This window comes from Cebus imitator, unplaced genomic scaffold (assembly GCF_001604975.1).
Source record: "Cebus imitator isolate Cc_AM_T3 unplaced genomic scaffold, Cebus_imitator-1.0 Scaffold209, whole genome shotgun sequence".
NCBI classification, from domain to species: Eukaryota; Metazoa; Chordata; class Mammalia; order Primates; family Cebidae; genus Cebus; species Cebus imitator.
Window position 1 is genome coordinate 517,839 of NW_016107524.1, and position 24,801 is coordinate 542,639.

The 24,801-nt window shown below is 35.3% G+C and overlaps 1 protein-coding gene across 30 annotated transcripts in view; it reads left to right on the forward strand.

Annotated features, from left to right (window-relative positions):
- The window catches only part of NRXN1 (neurexin 1), a 1,144,745-nt gene that overhangs the window by 465,366 nt on the left and 654,578 nt on the right, over positions 1–24,801 (forward strand). For all 30 annotated transcript variants that reach the window (XM_037745697.1, XM_037745699.1, XM_017548539.1 and 27 more), the window contains one exon: positions 24,131–24,569. In XM_037745697.1, the coding sequence (XP_037601625.1) occupies positions 24,131–24,569 (439 nt within the window). The remainder of the gene's footprint in view (positions 1–24,130; positions 24,570–24,801) is intronic.

Genomic DNA, 24,801 nt, shown 5'->3' on the forward strand with positions numbered 1-24,801 from the left:
AAAAAAAAAAAGTTGTGATTTAATAGGTCTATTGTAAAAGGGAAGCATGACTATTAATGCATTGAATAAACACTTAGTGAATACTTTCTACAAGTTAGGCACGGAGCACTGGGGAAAAAATGGTAAGCAAAACAGATTTGGACTCTGTTCTTATGGAATGTTTATCTAGCAACATATTATGGCCAATCTGAAAAATATATATAATAAGAGAAGCTCTAATATCTATTTTCAGAATTTGTAATTTGCTAGTTTTCTAAACGTTACTCCATGCTTTTATCCAATAAAATTAGGCAGTAAAAGAGAGATCAGAATTATTTGGCACATATAACTATATCAATACAGAGCCTGTCATTAAACAGTATGCAGGATTGGAACAGAGTAAGTAAATGCCTTCACAGAGAGCTTTTTGCCTCTAGGGAGCATCTCCACCTGGCTCTCATGTTTTCTGCCCAGGGCCTACCACTAGCCCATATGGTACCTACCCTGCGGAAGATGCAGTCCAGCGCTGGGGCTTATGCCCACAACTGAATTTCAGGGCTGATTGCACAGCCATGCATACAGACTTCATTCATTTTGTGTCACACTTAGCTGAAGCTCAATTACTGAATTTTCCTGTTAACAATCATCTGTAATAAGAGTGTTTTGTAACTGGGAGAAGCACTAAATTCCAAAGATCAAGCATAGCAGAATCTCAAAATGTTATCTTCCAAATCACCAGAAAGGTGATAAAGACATCATTTAATACAAAACATTAGAAATTGTCTGTAAAATATGTTATTGTCAACCATTTCCACCTCATGTGGCAATACATCCTATAAGTTAAGTGTTTTGGTGATACATGGCCCTAATACATCCCAGTGAGTATGCTCTGAGAGCATATTAGTGCAATGTATCATTGCTGGGAGATGTGTGGTGTGCACGCAGCAGTTCATGTCTCAGACGATACAGAGCATCATTTCAACTTCTGCACAAAAGCACAAAAATCCCCTGATTCAAATGGCTGCCCAGCTAGTAAGGCAAGAGTGCCACATAATTTGTAGCCTTTGAATGGAGCCTGGAATCTTGTTGGCTGTCATTGCATATTAAGTAAAAGTCCAGAATACTACTGTATGGTGTTGTCAGTGGAAACCCTGACAGCATAGGGGAATAATTAATATAGTATGATTTTCTTTTGGAAGCCACACTTCACTTTAGATTTTGCAGAGTGATCTTGGGTGAAGTTAATATTTGGATTTCGGTCCTAGATAGACATTAGGAGACATTAGAGAGCTAGAGCAAAGTGATGTGATAGTTTGATACTTCTTTTAGAGGCATCTAACCTCTTCTCTTTGAAGTTAATTTGATTTTGCCTGCATAGGAAAGGAACCTTGGAAGATGATTTTTTATTAGAGATATGCTGAATCATTCAGTTTCCAAACGTGCAAACTGGAGGAAATCGAAAAGTCCTTGAAGACTGAAGCTTTTGGTGCATATCCAAATTTCACTTCAGATTATTTTTCTTGACAAAAGCCAATATATAAGAAAATTTTTAGGGACATCCTCTTAAATCATTTAAAAATTTAAGTGATTGTAAAATACCCACTAATTTATTCTACTTCTATTTATTAGATGGCATTTGGGAATTCTTTTATTGCCATTTTTATATGCACAGAGTGTCTAATGTCTTCCTGGGTGTTTATTTCTTGACATCCTAGAAAAGAAGTAAAGGAGGACTACTTTTTAGGATAAGCACAAACCTTTTATCAGTACATTCAGGCCTTTTAAAACTCAGCGCTGGGAAAAACTGTTGGAGGCTATTCTTACATATGCAACAACACAAATTTCAACAAAACATATGTTTGTTATGCGATGTAAGCATCTGAGGGGGATTGGTTCCATGACCCCTCCCCACCCAGATGGAAAAGTCTGTAGTTACTCAAGTCCCTTATGTTAAATAGGTGTAGTATTTTCATATAGCCTAGGCACATTCTCTTGTATACTTTAAATCATCTCTAGATTACTTATAATAACCAATACAAAGTAAATGCTATGTAAATAGTTGTTATGGTATATTGTTTTTTTGTGATATTTTATCATATTTTTATTAATGTTTTTCAACTATCTTCTCTATGCTGTTGGCAGAATCTGTAAATGCAGATTTTCAAATTCTCCATCACTTATTTTGAAACTACTCAGGTTTACCTCTCTTTGGGACTCCACCCCAATAAGATGCTGTTTCATTTCTTACCTTAACTTGGTTGTAATATGGATAAAAATATTATATTTTATTGTTAACATCTAAAATGTTCTAATAATTAACTAATAATAATCTAATAATGAACCTCATACCTTCTAAGATATTTCTATTACTTACAGATTAATTTAAAAGTTACCACTGCCGCATAGACTTACAGATGAGAACATTCCCCATCCGGGTCCTTCTTCTGAGACCTAGGCAGAGATCCCTGTGTTTGAGTTTAGAGTCCTCTTTTGTTAGGACAGTGTCACTCTGTCACACAGGCTGGAGAGCCATGGTGTGATTATGGTTCAATGCAACCTTAACCCCACAAGCTCAAGTGATCCTTCTGCCTCAGCCTTCTGAGTAGCTGGGATTACAGATGCACATCACCATACCCAACTATTTTCATTTTTTGTTTTAATAGAGATGAGGTTTTGCTATGTTGCCCAGGCTGGTCTCGAACTCCTAAGCTCAAGCAATCCTCCTGCCCTGGCCTCCCAAAGTTCTAGGATTATAGATATGAGCTACCATGGCTGGCATGATATAATTTTAGATGTAAATATAATAATGTATTTTTAACTCACCATAAAAGTACATTGCATATTACCCAATTCTATTTTAATTAAGACAAGGCTAGAAGTACATATAATATTGGGAGGCATATGAGGCAATTGTTATCCTGATTGAACAGATGAGAAAGCCATAAAGATACTTGCTCAAATTCACACGATTAATGGCAGATGTGAAACTGGAAATGAAATTTCTCAATACCTTGACCCTCATCTAATACCTAGTAGGTTTTGATCACTAAGAAAATAAACAATCTTGAATATGAATGTTGAATAGGGAAAAATAAATGAACTTTTATTAACTTGTAATCCTCTGGCCTTTTCGTTCTCAGAGGTTGTCAGGGTTTATCACTTGTTAGAAAGCATCTGTTGTAATTTGGGGTGATACAATGGAATGAGTTATTACTAGCTGTGAATCTGCAGGAAAGTTGCCTAACTTTTGATATCTGAAAATGGGGATACAAAAAGCCGACATCAGAGAATTGATATAACAATTAATGATCACGACAGCAATGCATACTGACCGGTACATATTGGGAATAATCAATAATGGTTATTCTTGTTAACATTAACTTTGAAATTAGTAGTAATATCATTCATATATTAGATGGGCTACGTAAGTCCATTCTTATGGAAGAAAACACTGAGAAGTATGCTTGCAAAAACAGAAGGCACTAGATCAGACATTATATTTAAAAAACTGGTAGAATTATTAATATATCTTTTTACCTAGAGTTCATTGAGAGGATTTTTAGCAGCAGAATTTGGTGTCGCATATTTATCACCCGTCTGGTATTGACGTCATGTTTTAAGCATTAGAAAAGGACCTGGCGGGTCGTTTGGGCACAGTATGTGCATGCCCTTCGGGACATGGAGTTTTGTGGTTACCTTCAGGCTCAAGATTCTGGAAGACGTCTTGCGTGGGCTCCAGACCTCTGCTGACCCCTTGGTCCTCTTATTCTCTATGGGTCCACCTGAAAATACAAAGGACTTCTCTGCAATCTGTCAGAGTCTTTGGGACTTCTCTAGGATAACTCCCTTCTGCCATTACCACATCTACTCCTAGGCCTTGATGGATAGAGTACCTTGCCGAAATCACGACTTCTGTAATAGGCTTTCAGGTCCTCCCCATGCATGTGGCAGTAGCAGCAGTATTTTCCAAATTCTCCAGTCTTATCTGGATGAATATTCTTAGGGTCAGCTCTGTTGGGGAGGAGGACCACCCCAGCTGCCTCTTTTTCTCTTCGTTTTTTTCATCTTTCTACCTTTTCCTCCAAGCATCTGAATAGTTTTTTTTTTTTTTTTCTCAGTGTCACAGAAACCACCCTTGAGCCATTTGAGTTATTTGCTTTTCTGCAATATACTCTATGGTTCATAGGCACCTCCCACCTAATGTTGAAATGTGGAATCATTGAAAGTTTTTAAATTTTGTTTGACCTCAAAAATTTTTCAAACCAAAAAAAAAAAAGCAAATTCTCATTGTATGATCTCATTATGGTCTTAAAAACAAACTTAGCAGACCCGAAACTGAACAGGACTACACGTTTCTCAAATGCGATCAGCCATAGATTCATTGGGTAGGAGAATCAAGAGAAAACAAGGACAGAGATAATAGCTGAGACAGAAACACACTGAGACCATGAGTAATTATGATTACTGAGAAAGAGAATACACAGGCTTAACCTCTAATGTTCCATCCCCATTGTTTCTTTTTATTTATTTGTTTTTTATTATACTTTAGGTTCTGGAGTACATGTGCAGATCATGCAGGATTGTTGCATAGGTACACACATGGCAATGTGGTTTGCTGCCTCCATCCCCCATCACCTACATCTGGCATTTCTCCCCATCTGTCCCTCCCAAACCTCCCCACCCCTCCCGCTGTCAGCTCCTCCCCCAAACAGACCCCAGTATGTGATGCTCCCCTCCCTTTGTCCATGTGTTCTCATTGTTCAACACCCGCCTAAGAGTGAGAACATGCGGTATTTGATTTTCTGTTCTTGTGTCAGTTTGCTGAAAATGATGGTTTCCATATTCATCCATGTCCCTGCAAAGGGCACAAACTCATCATTTTTTATGAATGCATAGTATTCCATGGTGTATATGTGCCACATTTTTCTTGTGCAGTCCATCATCAATGGGCATTTGGGCTGGTTCCAGGTCTTTGCTATTATAAACAGTGCTGCTATGAACATACGTGTGCATGCGTCTTTATAATAGAACGATTTATAATCCTTTGGGTATATACCCAGTAATGGGATGGCTGGGTTTAAAGGAATTTCTATTTCTAGGTCCTTGAGGAATCACCACACTGTCTTCCACAATGGTGGAACTAATTTACACTCCCACCGACAGTGTAACAGTGTTCCTATTTCTCCACATCCTCTCCAGCATCTATTGTCTCCAGATTTTTTAATGATTGCCATTCTAACTGGCATGAGATGGTATCTCAATGTGGTTTTGATTTGCATTTCTCTAATAATCAGTGATGATGAGCATTTTTTCATATGTTTTCTGGCCTCATATATGTCTTCTTTTGAAAAGTGTTCATATTCTTCCCTCACTTTTGGATGGATTTGTTTGTTTTCTTGTAAATCTGTTTTAGTTCTTTGTAGATTCTGGATATTAGCCCTTTGTCAGCTGGGTAAATTGCAAAATTTTTTCCCATTCTGTTGGTTGCTGGTTCACTCTAATGATTGTTTCTTTTGCTGTGCAGAAGCTGTGGAGTTTGATTAGGCCCTATTTGTCTATTTTGGTTTTTGTTGACAATGCGTTCGGTGTTTTAGTCATGAAGTCCGTGCCTATGCCTATGTCCGGAATGGTTTTGCCTAGGTTTTCTTCTGGGGCTTTTATGGTGTTGGGTCTTCTGTTTAAGTCTTTAATCCATCTGCAGTTAATTTTAGTGTAAGGTGTCAGGAAGGGGTCCAGCTTCTGCTTTCTGCATATGGCTAGCCAGATTTCCCAAAACCATTTATTAAACTGGGACTCCTTTCCCCATTGCTTGTTTTTGTCAGGTTTGTCAAAGCTCAGATGGTTGTAGATGTGTGGTATTGCCTCCAGGGCCTCTGTTCTGTTCCATTGGTCTGTATCTCTGTTTTGGTACCAGTACCATGCTGTTTTGATTACTTAGCCTTGTGGTATAGTTTGAAATCAGGTAGCGTGATGCCTCCGGCTTTGTTCTTTTTACTTAGGATTGTCTTGGCTATGTGGGCTCTCTCTTTGTTTCCAAGAATGTAGAAGCCATTTCTCAAAACCCAGGAAACTTAACACAATTCTCCAAACTCCTGACTTACTGAGTTTCTTTTCCTGTGCAAACCTGTTATTCTGAATGCCCATTTATATTTTACTTTTCTAAAGCAATCAGCTATGAGGGTTGTTCTTGTATTGTAGTCACTTAAACATCACTGTGGGAAACATTTTATATTGTATTAATTTTAACTACTATCTCTTTCCTGGCATCAATTATGTTGTCTTAGAAAGAGATCCTTGTGCCTATGGCTAAAGCCATGGCCAGTAGAAGTTTATTTTTTCTTCCAGTGTAGGCATTCTGATTTGTGATTTAAACTTTGACCTATTTCTCAAAGGCTTTTTGTTTACTGAGTTCTTATGGCTTGGTCAAAAACACTGAATCTAGTAACTAATGAGTGACTACCCAAACCACTTATTTCAACAGAAAATTTATATCTATGTAGCCTAGGATAAGGTACTAGGATACACACTTTTTCCTGATCCAAATCACAAAGGTATCCAAGCTGTAGGAAACACTTTGATACCAAAATAAATCATATCTTACAATCCCTAGCAGTGCTTTGAGTCTATTTTAAAAAGACTCAGGATTACATGAACCTTGTAAAGACTGCCATATTATAAATTTGTTATAAAATAGGTACATGATAACAATATATGAAAAGAATACTTCTGATCCTAGCACCATGGTCAATCCTGCCCATTTGGTTGTTTTCCTCCAGTCTGGATGGGTTTTAATATAATCTATACACATTCATATCTAATTCCTTATTTGACCAGTGAGACACATGTCAGGATAGTTACTGGGCTTACAGTTCCTTTCTGCCACTCACCCACAGAGTGAAGCAGATTCACACAAAGTGCTAACTTTAAGAGTCTTGAATAAGTCATCTAGTCATGAAAACACCCTAAATTCACAAAAAGTAAAATCTTTCTCTTGTGATATATTAGCCTGAGGAGGAAGGAGCAAATTATTGGATTTATGATATTTATAAGAAATTAATTCTAAATGAGATTACTAATAGAAATTAATAAGGTATGATTAACCTGTTTACCAGTGCTATGGAAATGTCCACCATTTTGTTTGAAATAAATGCCTCATATATTTTACTTCCCCTATATTTCTCTGTCTTTGCTTCTTCCCCTCCAGTACTCTGATGCCAGCCCATGTCTTACCCCTTCTTCCTCTCTAGAATAACGTGTTCTCAAGAGACAAGCTTGATCTATCTATCTTGTTCCTAAAATATATTCCTACTTTAATATTGGTTTATTATGGATCACCCCAAAATATCAATAGTAAATATTGTGTAGCAGAGTCATTAGAGATCTTATTTTTTATTTTTTGCTCTTTAATTTAGTAGTAAACCAGATAATCAGAAATCCACATGTGTATGAGCAGCATGAATTGGCAACAGTGGTTACTTGAGAGCATCCCTGTTAGACAAGATCTCAAGTGTTTATTCTGAATTCTTTAATCTTGTTTATAATCCTTCACAATGCTCTAGTTTCATCAAATAATTATAATGCTATTTAATGTGAAGAGCTAAAATGTTTTATATAACAAATACAATTCATTATATTCCATTTTGATGACATTGACTAATTGATATAAGAATACAAGTTATACACCTGCAGAAGTTAGTGGCAGAGGCTAGGAGGCCAAATCCAATTGGCCTTTCAATGCCTGTGAGCTACAGAATTAGTATTCATCAAAATTCTGTAAAAATACCTTAAGTGTTTAGACTAGTTTCTGTATTTGGCCTGTAGACTGGTGAACATCAGACATGGACTGCAGTTCTTAAGTTAGTATGAGTGACTTTCAAGGTGATTTCAATGACAAGTCATCATGTGTATTATATATGTATTATACACACATACAGATGTGTTTATATTATATATGTCATAATATAAATTTTGACTGGTTCCTGTAACATTTATGCCAGAATCTTTATTTTTGAGGTCATTATTTTATTTTTAATTTTTCTGAGCACACAGTAGGTGTTTATGGAATACATAAGATATTTTGATACAGGCATACAATGCATAATTATAACATGAGGGTAACTGGGGTGTCCATCATCTGAAGCATTTATCCTTTCTTGTGTTACAAAAAATCCAATTACACTATTTTAGTTATTTTAAAATATACAATAGGTTATTGTTGATCACACTCACACTGTTATGATATGAAATAATAGGACTTATTCATTCTATCTAATTATATTCTTATACCTATTAACCATCCCCACTTCTCCCAACCGTCCCTACACTTCCCAGACTGTGATAACCATCCTTTTAGTCTCTATGACTTTGGTTGTTTTAACTTTTAGCTCCCACAAATAAGTGAAAACATGCAAAGTTTGCTTTTCACTGTCTGGCTTATTTCACTTCACAATATGCCCTCCAGTTTCATCCATGTTGTTACAAATGACAGAATCTCATTCTTTTTTATGGATAAACAAATTTCCATTATGTATATATACTACATTTTCCTTATTGATTTGTCTGTTGATGGACACTTAAGTTGCTTCTAAATCTTGTCTATTGTGACGAGCGCTTCAATAAACATGGGAATGTAGATATCTTTTTGATATACTGATTTCCTTTCTTTGGGATATATACACACCAGTGGATTGCTGGATCATATGGTAGTTCTATTTTTAGTTTTTTGAGGAACCTCCAAATTGTTCTCCATTGTGGTTGTATTAATTTACATTCCCACCAACAGTGTACAAGGAGTTGCCTTTCCATATTCTCACCATCACTTGTTACTGCCTGTGTTTGGGGAAAAGCCATTTTAACCAGGGTGGGTTGATATCTCATTGTAGTTTGATTTGCATTGCTTTGATGAGCAGTGATGTTGAGCAGCTTGTCATCCCCTGTTTGACATTTGTATGCCTTTTTTGAGAAATGTCTTTTCAGATCTTTTGCCCATTTTAAAATCAGATTATTAGACTTTTTCCTATTGAGTTATTTGAACACCTGTATGTTCTGGTTATTAATGTCTTGTCAGATGGATAGTTTACAGATGTTATCTCCCATTCTGTGGGTTGTCTCTTAACTTTGTTGATTGTTTCCATTGCTATGCAGAAGTTTAAAACTTAATGTGGTCCCATTTTTTCCATTTCTGCTTTGGTTGCCTATGTTTATGGGGTATTACTCAAGAAATCTTTGTCTAGTCCGATGTCCTGAAGAGTTTCTTAGGATCATTATTATTAAAGGTTGATTGCATTGTGAGGTCTAGTGAAGCAGAGGTTAAGGTAGAAATAGCCTATATTACTTGATCTTTGAGAGCCGCGGTTTATTTCTATAGCATGGTTAGGAGCAAGGACTCTGGATCTGAACTGTCTGGGTCTAAATTTTATTCTGGTACTATTATGTGAGCTCAGTTTCTTCATCTGAAAAATGGGGACTCTAATTTTGTGAGAGTCACTGTGCTGCACAGCTCTACCGATATTGTATTTTAATGAATATTACCTTGGGAATTCTGTAGCAGTGGGCCTTTTCTACTATCTCAGCAGGTTGTCATGAGGATTATATGAGTAAAGTGGTTAAAAGAGTATCTGACTGAACACTGTGTTCATCATTTTTGAATAAAAGTGCTTTTAATGACTACTACACCTTAAAAATTAATAGCGCATTCTAGTTCTAATTTTAATGATATCTAATGATGAAATTTCCTCCCACACTACTCTAGTAACTTGTACTTGTTTTAATAAATGCATTTCCAACATATTAAATGGAGTTCATTAATCTTAGAATAATACTTTATTGTAGTGCTACACCGAGGCATTGTGGAGCCCGAGGCAAAAGGAAAAATCTGTAATACTGATCATAGCTTTATTTAAAATTTTAATAGCTTGTTCATTGTGGACTTTTTCTTATTAAATTTTAAAAATATTTCATTGAAATATTTGTCGTGATATAAGATTTTAGCACCCTCCTTTATATTTGTGCCCAAAGTGAGTACCTCACCTCACACCTCACCCAAGCCCTGCCCCGGCTATTTTGGGCTTCATTAGTTACAATGAAAAAAATGGTCCCAATCTACATGTGGTTAGTACATCTCTCTTTTCTCATTGACTACAGGAGCTGTAGTCATCAAATCTAACTCTAGTCTCCTGAAAACTGATGTGTTGAATGTTATTCATCCTAGTGTTAAACCTCATTCTTTATTCTCTAGTTACAAGGCAACTTAGAAAATCTTAGTTTAACGAATTCCTAACGTTCAAAACAATGTTCGTATCTACTTACATTTGGTCCTAAGAGTGAAGTGAGCACAAGACAAGTGTGACACTAAATCAGAGTGTATAGGACAGGCAGGGGAGAAACAACTATCCCGAAATCAAGGGAGAAAGAGAGTGAGATGGAACCCAAGGGGGATATATACACATATTTACCAGTAATGTTAAGAAAACCAGAGCTAGTTAATGAGGCATCTGGTCGAAAAGAGAAAAGGGAAGAGAAAAATCCCTTTACTTCTATACACTAAAGGCATGATGAGGAGATTGAGAAAGTGTGCTCAGAACCAGGGCTGAATAAGGAAATAGGAACTCATATAATATCCCATGGGGTGGGTATCATACACTAGAATTGCATCTGTGATTTTGGAATCAGGCTAGATAAAAGCTGAGTTGGATCCCTGCTCAGTCACTTAGTCATTGTGTAATTTGGAGAAAAATGCTTAAATTCTCTGAGCTTTAGTATGGGTATAAAAAATGTCTACCTCATAAGGCTGTCATGAGAAATAAAAGTTTATAGTTTAACAAGTGTGGAACACAGATAAGGTGCTTGTTGGTTACTGTTTGGTGCTATAATGATTCACGTAAATATTATGGTCAGGTGCGGTGGCTCACGCCTGTAATCCCAGCACTTTGGGAGGCCCAGGTGGATGGATCACCTGAGACCAGCCTGGCCAACATGGCGAAACCCTGCCTCTATTAAAAATACAAAAACAAATAAGCTGGGCATGGTGGTGCATGCCTGTAGTCCCAGTGACTTGGGAGACTGAGGCACAAGAGTCTCTTGAACCCAGGTGGTAGAGGTTGCAGTGAGCTGAGATTGTGCCTCTGCACTCCAGCCTGGGCACAGAGCAAGACTACTTCTAAATTTAAAAAATTTATATCAGGAAACATATAAGCGAATTGAAGGCGATTGGGGCAAAGTGGATGTAAGTGGCCAACCCTAAAATTGTCTACTGGTGGCTTATTCAACACAGAACAGGGATAGAAGACAGTCAAGTGGCTAGGCCTGACGTGAGGATTGTGTGTTTATGTCGCCACCAAGAGGTGGCCAACCAAGTGTTGGATCTGCATCTGTGTGCTAATGAGGACAACCCTCCCATTTCTGGATAAGGCAGGAAAATGATATTAAGGAATATCCACTGGTGTCCCAAGAATGCAAGAGCCTTCAGTAAGCCAGTATCGACAGAAACTACATCTAGGAGAGGAGAAAGAGAGAAGAAACCTGAGTCAGGGCATTGCTCTTCCAGACAGGGAGAAGGGCCGGGACATGGTCATGCCAAGAGGGGAGTATTGATAACAGTTAGACTTGGGAGGAGATGAAAGCAAATGGCTTTTATTCCACACAGACTTTCGAGACTTATGTAGTAATGACAAGTAGGCTGATACTATTCACTTTAATTGCTGAAAGATGTTACCTTCTCATCTTTATTTCCTCAAACTAGTGTTTAATTAAAAAATATTTCATTTTTTTCATACTATTGTATTACTGAGTAAAATTTTATACACGCGCACACACAGACACACACACACACACACACACACACACACATATATATGTGCATTTGGGAATTTTCAGAGCTCAGAAGATAGGTCAGGACATTTTTTGGTTCCCTGTCAAGCAAGAGTAAATAAATCTGGTAACCAATGCTTATACAGTATCTATGTATCTGGCCAAATCATTTAAAAAATATAGCCATCTGGATATTTGGTCTGGGATGCCCAGTCAGTGCTGTGGTCATTTAAAAATATTCAATGATTGCTTTTTTTATTGAAATGAGTAAACTGATTATATATTTTGGTAATTTATTAACAGATCTTCATAAGGAAAAAAATGTGTGAAATTACAGTTGACTTTTTTTTAGCAGCGAGTTGAGTTGAATTTTCTTAGCAATCCAAAAATGTATGCATACTGTCATTCTCCAAAACAGATCCTTCCTGCTTCCTTCCTAAAGTTATGAGGCATTTCACCCTTTCATTCATGAGCTGTCATCTCATTCACCTGAGCTACCTGGATGTAGCATTCATTTAATCTTGGACACCAAAGTCAGTTTTCTCTGGATTGTGTGAGACTTTGTTGCTTGGATTTTTTATTTTACTGAATTTTCCTTGGCAAAAGCTGTGCACCTGCCTGGGAGCTGATTGAGTTTCCATAGAGCCAATATGTTTCTCAGTTCTCCAATTTAAATGCTGCCAAAAATTTTCTAACGTTTGCCATGAGAAATTCAGTAGCACATAAAACCCCATTCATTAAATAAACAGTTAACGAAGCAACCCCTGGCAAAAGTTGCTACCTATCTGACATCTGAATCATGTGGGACTTTCTACAGAAAATAATTAAAGAATATATTAAAAAGAAATATCCTACTGCTTAGCAGTTATAATTGAAAAATAACAGTTCTCAACCTGGGGTCTCTATAATTTTTAGGGCCCTTTTAGTTAGAAATGAACAACAGTTACATGTGTTGAATATTTCAGCAAACCTAGAAAAGGCCATATACTTAGCCTACCCGGTATAAGATAAATAAAACAACTATTTGCATCCAGCTTATAATTCCATCAATTTAGGGTCATTACAGAGACTATCTCACTCTGTCATTTACCTGCGTGTAATTTAAAATAAAACGTATTTCTTTTTAAAATAAAAAGTATTTAATAAATTTAAATGTATTACATTTAAAATAAAAAATATTAAATTTAAAATTAAGAGTATTTGATAGGTAGTATGTCATTGCAAATCAATGAGGAAAGTTCAGACTACACAGGAAATAATCTGTCTATCATCCATCTATCATGTATCTATCTCACTAATTTATCTAGAACACATGCATATACATGTACTAAATGGTATATTATATACATTTAGAAAAATGTAAAAATTCTATTTGTTTAGTAGATAAAGTCAAAATGTAGAGTTCCAGGGAGATAAAATTATGAAATTTGAGATGTATTTACACCAGCATCAAGATTTGAGTGTGATTACTTCACAGAATGCTTCTTTGCTTTCAGTTATGGTCACTTACTAATTTAAATAATGAGCACTCCCCTCTTAGCCATTTAAGATCTTATCACTTAAGACCTTACACATTTAAGATCATAATAGCAGCAATAATGACTACCCTTTATTTAGGTACCCAAAACCAAGCACTTATGTGCTTAAATAACATTGCAAATTAAGTTTTCATAATCTCACTTGGTAAACAGGGTAATTATTTCAGCGAGAATAAGCAGCTTGCCCAAGGCAGTACAACTAGTTAAGTAGCAACCCAGGAATTTAAACCTGTGACTGTATGAAAATATGTAAATATAAATCTTACGATACATTTTTTTTATCAAATTATATTAAAATCACAGAACATACTTAGATACAACTTCTCAGGAACAAATCTACTTCAAACAATATTCTCATTGCAGGTGCTGAAAACATCAGGACTGGCTGTCATAAATGTCACCTTTTCCTGTTCCTTTTGCAGACTCTCAGGTGGATGTGTGGTTGAGCAGTAAAGGCAGGCAGCCAGGGAAAGAAATGAGATTGATGCAATTTGGGTAATCTACAAACTGGATAACCAGCTCTTGAAACATCAGGTTGAGGATGCATAGAAATCCTACAGTTTTTTACTGCTTTAGAAAAATTAACCATCATAAAAACAGTCCATACAAAGAAAACCAATAAGTTAAACAGCCCATTCCAGGCTCTGGAGGCAAACATTCAAATTCCATGTAGTCCACCGCTGACTGACTCTGAACTTCAATAGCGGTGTGACCTCAGGTAAGTGCCCTCACCATTTGAAGAGAGCCACCATTAAAGTGGAATATGAGGTCACTCCACTTCCTTCTTCACTGAGAATAATTCATCTCGTTCAGCAGATAACTCCAGTATTCTGGCCACCTACTCCTGCTGTTTTACTACAAGTAACTCTACCAGGGCCTGTGATTATTGGAATAGAATTATTGCACTTACAACTACATTAACTGTTTTTGTTGTTTTTCTGATTTAATATATCTCTATGGTTGTATATCTATCCTCCAACTAATAAATTATTGTTCTGGCATGAGGCCAGATTCTCTGATATGATAAAATCAAAATTATTAAATTCATTTATGGATTATAACTTTGCAAATAATTCTAATAACAGGAATGTAATTCTAAGCAAGATACAATTTCCTTGGGCTATTTTAAGTCCCTTTAAGTAAATTTGAATGTGTAACTTGCTATGTTTTTGAAAGCTAGATCAACACAACTTGTGATACATTTATTTTGTCAATACAGAAAACAAAAAAAATTGTATGGTATAATACATAAACTTTATAGGAAATGGGTTGGTTAATTGGAAGGACCCTAACACATGTTAGAACATATTATAAGGCTGTGACAATTAGGTGAAATGGAACTAGATCAAGAAAAAAATAAACATCAATAAAACAGAATAGAATGCTCAGCCATAGAATCACATATATGTAATAATTTAATATGAGGTAGGCCTTACAAACCAGAAAAATAATTATTTAAAAATTGTGTTCCCCTGAGTGTTGAAGTAAGAAAAAAAGGACAAAAAAATGTACTGGTTCAAATAATTAACTATTTGTGGAGCAAGTCAATTTGGATTTTGACCTTAAACAGAAGACAACACATTTTCAATGGGTTAAAATAATGCATATATTGTATACACACATAAATGTAATCAAGTAATAAATACATGAGAATGGTAAGGTTATCCAATTTCTCTAGGAGAAAAAGTTTCAAAGCTTAAAATTGATGAACATGATCAAAAAGTAATAACAGATTATAGTATTAGAACATTGGTATATCCAAAACAATAGGTAGTATGTCATTGCAAATCAATGAGGAAAGGACAGACTATACAGGAAATCATCCATATATCTATCATCTATCTGTTGTATATTTATCTAACTAATCTATCTAGGATACATGTATATACATATACTAAATGGTATATACACTTAGAAAAATGTAAAATTAAGGGATGGAGGAAACTTCACTGAGCTTATGAGGCTGGAGACACGAAGGAAGATTCATTGGTTAACCTAGACATATCATTTAGTGTCACCATTTTGTGACACTAAATTTCTCGGTATATGGAAAGATAGTCTCCTTTAAGAAAATAATAATAGTGGTTACTTTTCCCTCATTGAAACTGGCAGGAGATTGAAAAGTGTTTGGATAAAGCAGACATGCCTTGCCCTCCTTAGTGGTATCTGCTGGCTTGGAATAGAAGCTGTAAATTCCAAGTTACGGTGGATTAACTTTCTGCAAGACCATGAAAGACCAATGCTGAATGTATATTCTTCACTTTCTTTTAAAATAGCAGTGAACATTGCAAGTTTATTGATTCTAGTTAACTTTTTCATGTCTTTCTAAATGCCATCATTAGAGGAAGTTACTGCAATTTTTTTACCCCCTTTAGGATGTTTATTTCTGTATTAAAACATCAACTTATTATTAAGCTAACATAATTTTAAAGCTGAAGTCACCTTTAAATAAGCTCCAGTTCCCTTTCTGTCCCGTTGCTAAAGAGTGGGCTGCTTTTCATTTGTAATTGCTTAAGTGCATCTCATAACTCTGGACCCTATGGCAGTGTTTGTTCATTCTTTTTCCTTTATTAACACAAAGTTGAAAGAACACTGAACACTGAAGTCCACAATACATGATTTTGATCAGAAATTGATGCCAACTTGGACAGCCCCCTAAGCTTTCTAAGCCTCGGTTTCCTCATCTGAAAATAAGACAATTGATCAAGTTTGCAATTTATGTTTAAAAGAAAATCTTCAGCTCAACCTTCACATTACTGACATTTGTGGTTCATTTTTCCATTTTTTAAAGGCATTACTGAATCATTAATGTGAGAAAAATGGACATTACTATGTAATGAAACTCAGGTTCTTCTGCTGCATACTCATATGTACTGAAAGCTTCATAAATACAGTTGCTAACCCAAGGACAACTCAGTTTTTTCACTTCCATGTGTGACTTTTACAGATTGCACCCAATGTTGTCTCGGTAACTTTAAGCAGTTCACTGAATGCTGGAATGAAGGAATGATGAAGCAGGAGGGGTTTTCTTTTCCTTTTTCTTCCCTTGATGAATGGGATATATTTGGTTGTATTTAATTGAGACTAAGCAAAAATATTTTTCTCTATGTTGCGTAAACAAAATATTGCTTTTTCTGTCTCCAATTTTTAACTTTTTTTAAAAATAAAATGTCACATGCCTTTGTGGAGAAATCATATTTCTGTAGTCTGATTTGCATTTCATAACAGGGTTTGGTATTTCGATTTGGAGAAGGGAACATATTTCATTGAAAATATTATCTATACGTGATCTCTGAATCAGATTGGATCAGGGGAAAAAAAGATCAACTTGCTGCCTTCCCAAAACCCTCTTATTTTTTAAAATTACTTACGTATGTCTCTTTAAAATTAAATTTTCCTTACTGCTAAGAGTTGTTTTTAAAGATGCATTGCTTTGGGAGGCCGAGGCAGAATCACTTGACATCAGGAGTTCGAGACCAGCCTAGCTAACATGGTGACATCTCATCACTACTAAAAACACAAAATTAACTGGGCATGGCGGTACATGCCTTTATTCCGAGCTACTTGGGAGGCGGAGGCAGGAGAATTGCTTGTACCTGGGCAGTGGAGGTTGCAAATTTGCTCTATTGCACTCCAGCCTAGGCAACAGAGTGAGACTCTGTCTCAATAAATAAATAAATATGCATTGGACTACTTTATTCAGGGCTTGTTCATTTTCTACACTGCCCTCCCTATCCACTATCCCTCCCAAGCCACTCCACAGTTATATGCACTGTACTGGATGCCCATCTGCCTCCTGTGGACATATCACATTACACATAAAAATTTCTATGGAGTGACATTCCCAGAAAAGCTAAAATCCTATCAGTCTCTTGGTCAGTTAAGTTGAACATTGTTTGACATTTTTGCTAGAATCAGGTCCTGTGCCAGACCTCCAGTGCAACAAAGTGAATAGCATAAGAAACTTGATTTTGGGTGGAGGATAAAACAATAATGGGTGCGAAGATTTTAAAAAGTGACTACCTTGCCTCTATTCTGCTTTTATGATTGTCTCCTCATGGTGGCAGAAACATGAAGGGAAATGTCTAATTTTCTACTTTCATTTAATCATAAAAGAATAGTTTTTGAAGGCTACAACCATTTTTTTTTATGGAGTGTGCCAACTTTATAAATGCTAAAATTTGCTTTTGGAATAAGAAATTTTTGATACAAAATTAGTAGGACCATGTTTCTGCTTCAGCTAAAAACTCAAATTTTTGAAATTATCAAATATTGTTTTGTTATGCCTATGACATATATAAGTATGTATTATCTACGTATCTGTGTTTCTGTTGAGAGATATACCATATGTTCTAAGGTAAGTGCATATTTATATGGACATCAATGGCATTAAATTTCACATATGGTGTGTCTGGATAATGTTTAAACTTTGGGTGTGTTTGTGTCTATGTGTGTATGTGTTGATCACGTATAGTTTATTTATTACTTATATGTTTGCCAATAGCAAATATTTAAGAGGATTAAGCTAGTTTATTCTCAGTGGAATGCATTCTATGGAACTAGGCATATGCACAGGGGCTGATTGTAATTGAATTTGATTAAGTATCCTACTACAGTATGTGTCTAAAAAATGCGTATCTGATTGAATTGAAAGTGTCAGAATTGAAACACAATTTCAAAATAATAAGTTAATGTTGAGGATGAAAGTTGTAAGACGCTGCATTTCCTTTTTTGAGTTCTTTCTTACCCAGATCATGGCAAAGCAAATGCAATTTATCTGCTACTTACTGGATGGTGCTTGTGCTTTTCACTTGCTGCCTAGTTTCTGGTTGTAGGTGGAAATAGGGATTAAATTCAGGTACTTGAAAAAAGTATTTTCACTTGATCTTAATAGAGTAAAAGCATTAACTGTATTTTAAACAAATAACAAACAAAAATAAAAAAGCAACAGTCCCCTTAAATAATTTTAAACCACATAGACTTTTAAGATATATATGTCACGTTCTAAATGGCATACCTGTTGAAAAACTACAATATCATCTTGGAAACAGAGAAATAGGTTATCTACTGTAACTGGACTTGAAAGAACATTTTAATCAGTAGACGTACAATAAATTTCTCTATTTACTTGTGGTATTTGATTCACTTGGAGATATTTTAATGAGAACAAATGAAGGAAAAATACTGGTTTTTGGAAAGCGAATGTAACTTATTGAAAGGTTATCGTTTTGCCTGGTGACACAGCTGTTCGATTGTGAATCTACTTAGCAACTGCTATCAAAAACAAAGATAAATTCCCTGCTGACACAAAGTTAAAGTTTGAGGTTAATGTCATTGGATATTCAAACAGTATTGGACTTAATCATGAAGAAAGACATGCAATGGCTGTGTGCCTCCAGATATTTATTGATAAAATAGAATACTGTTATCGATTTTCTAGGATGCATATGGGAATTAAACCCCTTAATTTATATAAAATCCTTAAATTGGGCCTGCCAGAAAGTGAACTGGTAGATCTTAACTGATTGTTGTGGTGGCTTTGGTGATAGCAGTAGCTGTCACTGTTAGATGCTACAGAAACCCTTTCATGGGTGAAAATACAACTCCTAGGTTAGCTAGCCTGCTATGTGTATTTTCTAGTTAAGAAACTTTACAGAGAAAGCCTGTTATGTACGTCAAACTGCAATGTAAATATCAGGATGAAAACGGAAGCCCCAATCAGCTGAATACCTTTGATCCTGCTGATCTAAGCACTATTTAATTCCCGCAAAAATGCGAATGATCAACTACTATGTACCTTGACAGCTGTTACCTTTGTTATGACAGTTAAATTGTGTAGCTCCATCAATTCAGTGTAAGAATTAAAAAAAGTTATTTATAATAATAACAGTAATAAAAGCAATGAATATTTACTTAAGCACTTTCTCATGCTAGGACCCATTAACACTTTAACTAAAATATAATTTATTATTACAGCAACCCTAATGTGGTAGATATCATTCTCCTTTATGGATAAAACACTGAGACTTGTCAAGGTTGAGGAACTTGCACAAGGTCACAGGTTTGCAAATGGGTGAGCTGGAATTCTCTCTGAAATTTGACATGCAAGCCAGATTGTTAGGCCTCAAACTCATTAATTATTCCCAAGTATGAAAGTGAAAACCAAGATAAATTAAAATATGAGCCATTCATGTTCTCTTAGGGAGGGTCATAGCAAAGTCTAAATATCTAAGCAACACTTTAACTTTGGTGCTTATTTCACCATCCTGCATATTATCATAGTTAAGGAATGAAAAGTCTTCATCATGCATGTTAATGAAGTTAAGACCTTCATTGTAATTTCTAAGCCAAAGCATATATTTATTTTAAAAAGTCATTATTTGAGTGGCAAATATTTTCACACCAAATTTCACATACTCCCACTCTCTGTGGAAAGAGCCTTATCTCTCAGCTACCAGTGCTTCAACACCATCTGTACAAACCTTAGATAGATGTAATCCTTGAGGCGTGTCTGTGTACCTGAAGATGCAGTGAACATTCTCTTTACTAACGAATTAACATTTCAGTAGATCTGAAAGTAGAGAATAATATCCTGGCATCAAAAATCACAACTGGAAAATGCCAGAAAAAGAGCAGGAAGAGTAGAGCATCCTTTATGTCTTTCCCACATCACACAGAGTAAGAGGGGGAAGCCCAAGAATTTGTAGATATGACATGCATTTTCTTTATAGATATCAGTTTCCAAAATTCAGAAACTGAGACAGAGAGAGTTTAGGCAACTTGGCTTAGATAATAGCTTTGAGATTGAACCAAGTTTATGTACAGACTATTAAGCTACTATTCTTTAAGCTATTTATTTTCTCTTCATTGCTGTCATGTTTTCAGGAGTATCATTAAGATGAAGGATAATACTCAATGATTGTCTTCCTCAAAGGTCAACCCTAAAAATATGAAAACGCAAACATATTACTCCCTATTTTTTCATGTTAACATGGGAAGGACATTTTAAAAATTCTTACAACTGCTTCAGGAAAGGGAAAAGAAACCCATGAAGCAAGGAAGTAAAATTCAACATTTTGAATCGCTCTTAAAAAAAAGAAAATAAACCCAAAATAAACCTTGATTCTATAAGCAGATACAAATGAGTGTGCCCAAATACCATCAATTGTTATGGTGATAAAGTAAACAGAAATTTGCTCAAAAGTGAAACATGTAAATTGCAACTTTTGGCATGAGAATAAAATATGTATGAATAATTATAAGGTGCTCCCATGATTGAGTGTCACATTGTTTCAGAAAGAAGCAAAAATAGCTTACACATGAAATTTTAGAAGATTTAGAGTACTTACTAGCTACTCATTATTCTAATTGAACTAGATTCAGTTCATTTTAAGAGTAGGTCCAACTTTAGAAAAGTAGGATAATTATAAAATCTAGGTCAGATGAATTAATAGTATAAATCTGAGAGCCATAAGCCTACCTATCCAAAATTGCTTTTCTGTTTTCCAGAATAGCTTTTCAAAGAGTACAAAATGGGAAGACAAAATATATACAACTGTGCTTCTCTTCAAGATAGTTCTTGTAGGAAAGTGTTCTTGTATCTGGAGATAGTTCTTTCCTACAAGAACTATCTTGAGGAGAAGCACAGTGTACATTTTTGTGTATGATCCTCTGGAGAGTTTTAACTGAGGCATTCTTCATTCTAAAAGGAATTTATACCCCCACAAAATGTGTTTGAAGATGAAAATTCCCCAGCCAACTTGTCAATTATAAACTGGATATGCACATATTTATGCTTTTTCCTAGAGAAATAGGGCAAAATCGTAATTAGTTTATGAGATTGCGCCACAATACTATATTCTGTTGTATTTTAATTGTAGATCTAAATATTATTATTTATAAAAGCCTATAATCTGGGAACTAGGTTTCAAAAAGTGAAGGAAGAATTTTATTCAACAATCAACAAATAATTATGGAGCGTCTACTCTATGCCAGACACTGATCTTGAGCTGGGCTGTGGTTCTTGCCAGTATAAAGCATTGATTCTGGTGGAGATTTATTTATTTATTGAGATGCATGGCTAACCTTAAGAAATTTTACCCGGGGAATTATCCCTTCTTTTATATATATATATATCTTCCTAAACTTTTTCATCACGAAGACACCTGATTCACTTATAAGATTATGTCTCATTGAAATCCTTTCCCAGACTTAACTATTCCTCATTCTTCAAATTTATGGTCTCTGATATCAGATTCAAGAAACAATATACCAGGGCTAAAACCCACTTGTTAATGTCAGAAACACTCAATTCTATTACAGTAGTTCTATTCTAGGAATGAGTGTTGGCATTGATCAACAGAAGCATCATTTGGGTCTGAAAATACTTATTCTTAATCAGTATCTATGTCAAAAGAATGTCCACACACTAGAATATAAATCAATAGGAAAAAGGAAAAATAATATAGGTTTGAGTAGCACGAAAGTCATAATGAGAAGTGATAAAACTTGGAAAGTCATCCTTGAAATGCATTTTCTCTGCCTCTAAAGATCTCTAAAGAAAGGCAATCCTAAATAAATTTTTCTAAGACTTAATAGATCTTTCTCTTTCCAAAAAAGTCTTCTTAAGAATTAATGTAATTCCTTTTTGTTATTGTTCAAGTTCATTTTCTCTTCTTTTGTTGTCAATAGATGTTTGTTAAACCATTGTACATATTTGTTTAAAGAATAAGTGATATCATGTTCTTTATTATAATACTCCTTCAAGATAAAGGTAAACTGAAACACCAGGCCCAACATTGAAAAGATGTGACTTACATAGTTGGCACAAATGATGTATAAAAGCCAGTTATATATGTGGACTTAATTTCTAAATGTTTTCTTATCATGGATAAATTTAGAACTAAAATCTGTACCTATTAAATGATGGTAAAGGGGTGATTTTTATTATCATATATTTTATGTAGTTAATATTTATTGAAATCTTACAGTGTACTTGGTATTAGAATGAATGCCTTTATGTAGATTTTCCCACTTACATGTGTTATTTAATTATTATAACCATTATGTGAAGTATCATTTCCCTTTAAAGAAGTAAAACAGGCTTACACAGATTTCCAAGTTCACTAATTCTGGAGTCAGAATTTGAACTCAGGAAGTCCAATACCCAAGCATGTACTCTTAATTACTTGGAAAAATAAAGTATCCATTAACAAGTCCTGTCAGGAAACTCAACAGGCATCTGTTGGTTTAGTTGGCCATGGGTTTGTAATAACGGCTGCATTGACTTGGTTGATTCATAACACACTAAGCAGATATAGGCTGTCTTATTTTTTTCTCTCTCTCTCTCTCTATATATATATATAAAATATTAAAAAATATACATATATACATTTTATATGAGAATATATATATATATATATCTATATATATGTTCTTCTTAAAATAACCTAGATATATATGTGGCCCTAGATAACTAATTCACTCTTAAGTCTGTATGGTCTATGTATTTCTGAAATATGATTATCCACTGTATGCATTTTGTAGAGAAAAGCTATCCTTCTTTCTTTATCCTTATGTCAAAAATATCTATGAATTTATTAAAGTGATGTGATTTTCTGTTCAAGAACAGAAAATCAAACACTGCATGTTCTCACTCATAGGCGGGTGTTGAACAATGAGAGCACATGGACACAGGGAGAGGAGCATCACACACTGGGGTCTGTTGAAGGGGAATAGGGGAGGGATAGCTGGGGGTGGGGAGGATGGGGAGGGATAACATGGGGAGAAATGCCAGATACAGGTCACGGGGGGATGAGGGCAGCAAATCACTTTGCCATGTATGTACCTATGCAACAATCCTGCATGGTCTGCACATTTTACCCCAGAACCTAAAGTATGATAAAAAATAAAAATAAAATATAAGAAAATAAAGTGATGTGATAGCAAAAGTATGACACTGTGAACCCTGTCGGTGAATTCACCCATGGTGTTAATTGAAGTCCAAAAAGCCCTAGGACCATCAGCAAGCAATCAGAAGTGCCCAGCCTCTTTTACTGAAGTGCCTTGGAAAATGAGAGTACAAGACAACAGCTCAGAGTCTGTGTAAATTAAAAGTGAAATTGATCACCAGTAACACAGATTGAATAGATTGAGAGGAAGCACCGTATTCTACATGTAGCAGTGCCACATTTCTTAATAGTATTCAAAGTTATTGATGCAGGGTAGGGATCTCCTGTATCTTAGTTGTATTTGGAGAGATATCAGGCTGTTTTGTACTGTAATTTGTTGTGACTATCTTGCAAAGTTAATATTCATAGTAGCTATATCGATAATAGAAGAGATCCAATATTTTAGTAGACTGATCTATAATAGTATCCAATTTCAAATACTTTAATAATGGGAAAACTGAATGACCTTAATGCTTATATTTAATTTTAAAAGCATCATAGACAGCTAACAAAACAAAAAGGTTTTATAAGTTCAAGTCTTAACATGTTGATTTACACATGAAATTCAAGATATATGTAGATTTTTAAATTATTTGAGTTAAATACAAGCAGTGTCTGTGTGTATATGCACATGCATGTGTTCATCTGCACACACATTACTAGAATTAAATTATGATTATTCTATGAATTGACACATAAATTTTATTTGACTGAAAAATGCTGCCTTTATACAGCAGAATTAACTAAATTTTGTGTGCCTTTTTATGATGTCCTTGCAAGTTACATGAGCTGATGACAAGTTTTCAGATATTAAAATTTGGAGGCTAGTTTCTTACTGCTATCCTCTGCTCACAGGTTGTGTATAAAAATAATGATGTGAGGCTGGAATTATCTCGACTTGCCAAGCAAGGAGATCCTAAGATGAAGATCCATGGAGTGGTGGCATTTAAATGTGAGAATGTTGCAACTTTAGACCCAATCACCTTTGAAACCCCAGAGTCTTTCATCTCTTTGCCTAAATGGAATGCAAAGAAAACAGGCTCCATATCATTTGATTTCCGTACAACAGAGCCAAATGGCCTCATCTTATTCAGCCATGGCAAACCAAGACATCAGAAGGATGCCAAGCACCCACAGATGATCAAGGTGGACTTCTTTGCTATTGAGATGCTAGACGGCCACCTCTACCTCCTCCTGGACATGGGGTCAGGTACTATAAAAATAAAAGCCCTGTTGAAGAAAGTGAATGATGGAGAATGGTATCACGTGGACTTCCAGAGAGACGGACGGTCAGGTAATCTTATCATTTTTCTGTGCTGTTTATCTGCCAGAGCATCCCACCCACTGTGCCATTTCTAAAAGTGAAAACCAAGACAGAGAAAGATTTTCTGCATTTGTTTCTTTAGAGTAAAATAAACTGCCTGCTATTGCTTCTGTTTCACACTATATAAAAATCAGAAAGAGCTAATTAATCATCATATTTGGGCATTAAACCCCAAATGTTCAAATGTCTTTTAGAATAGCTT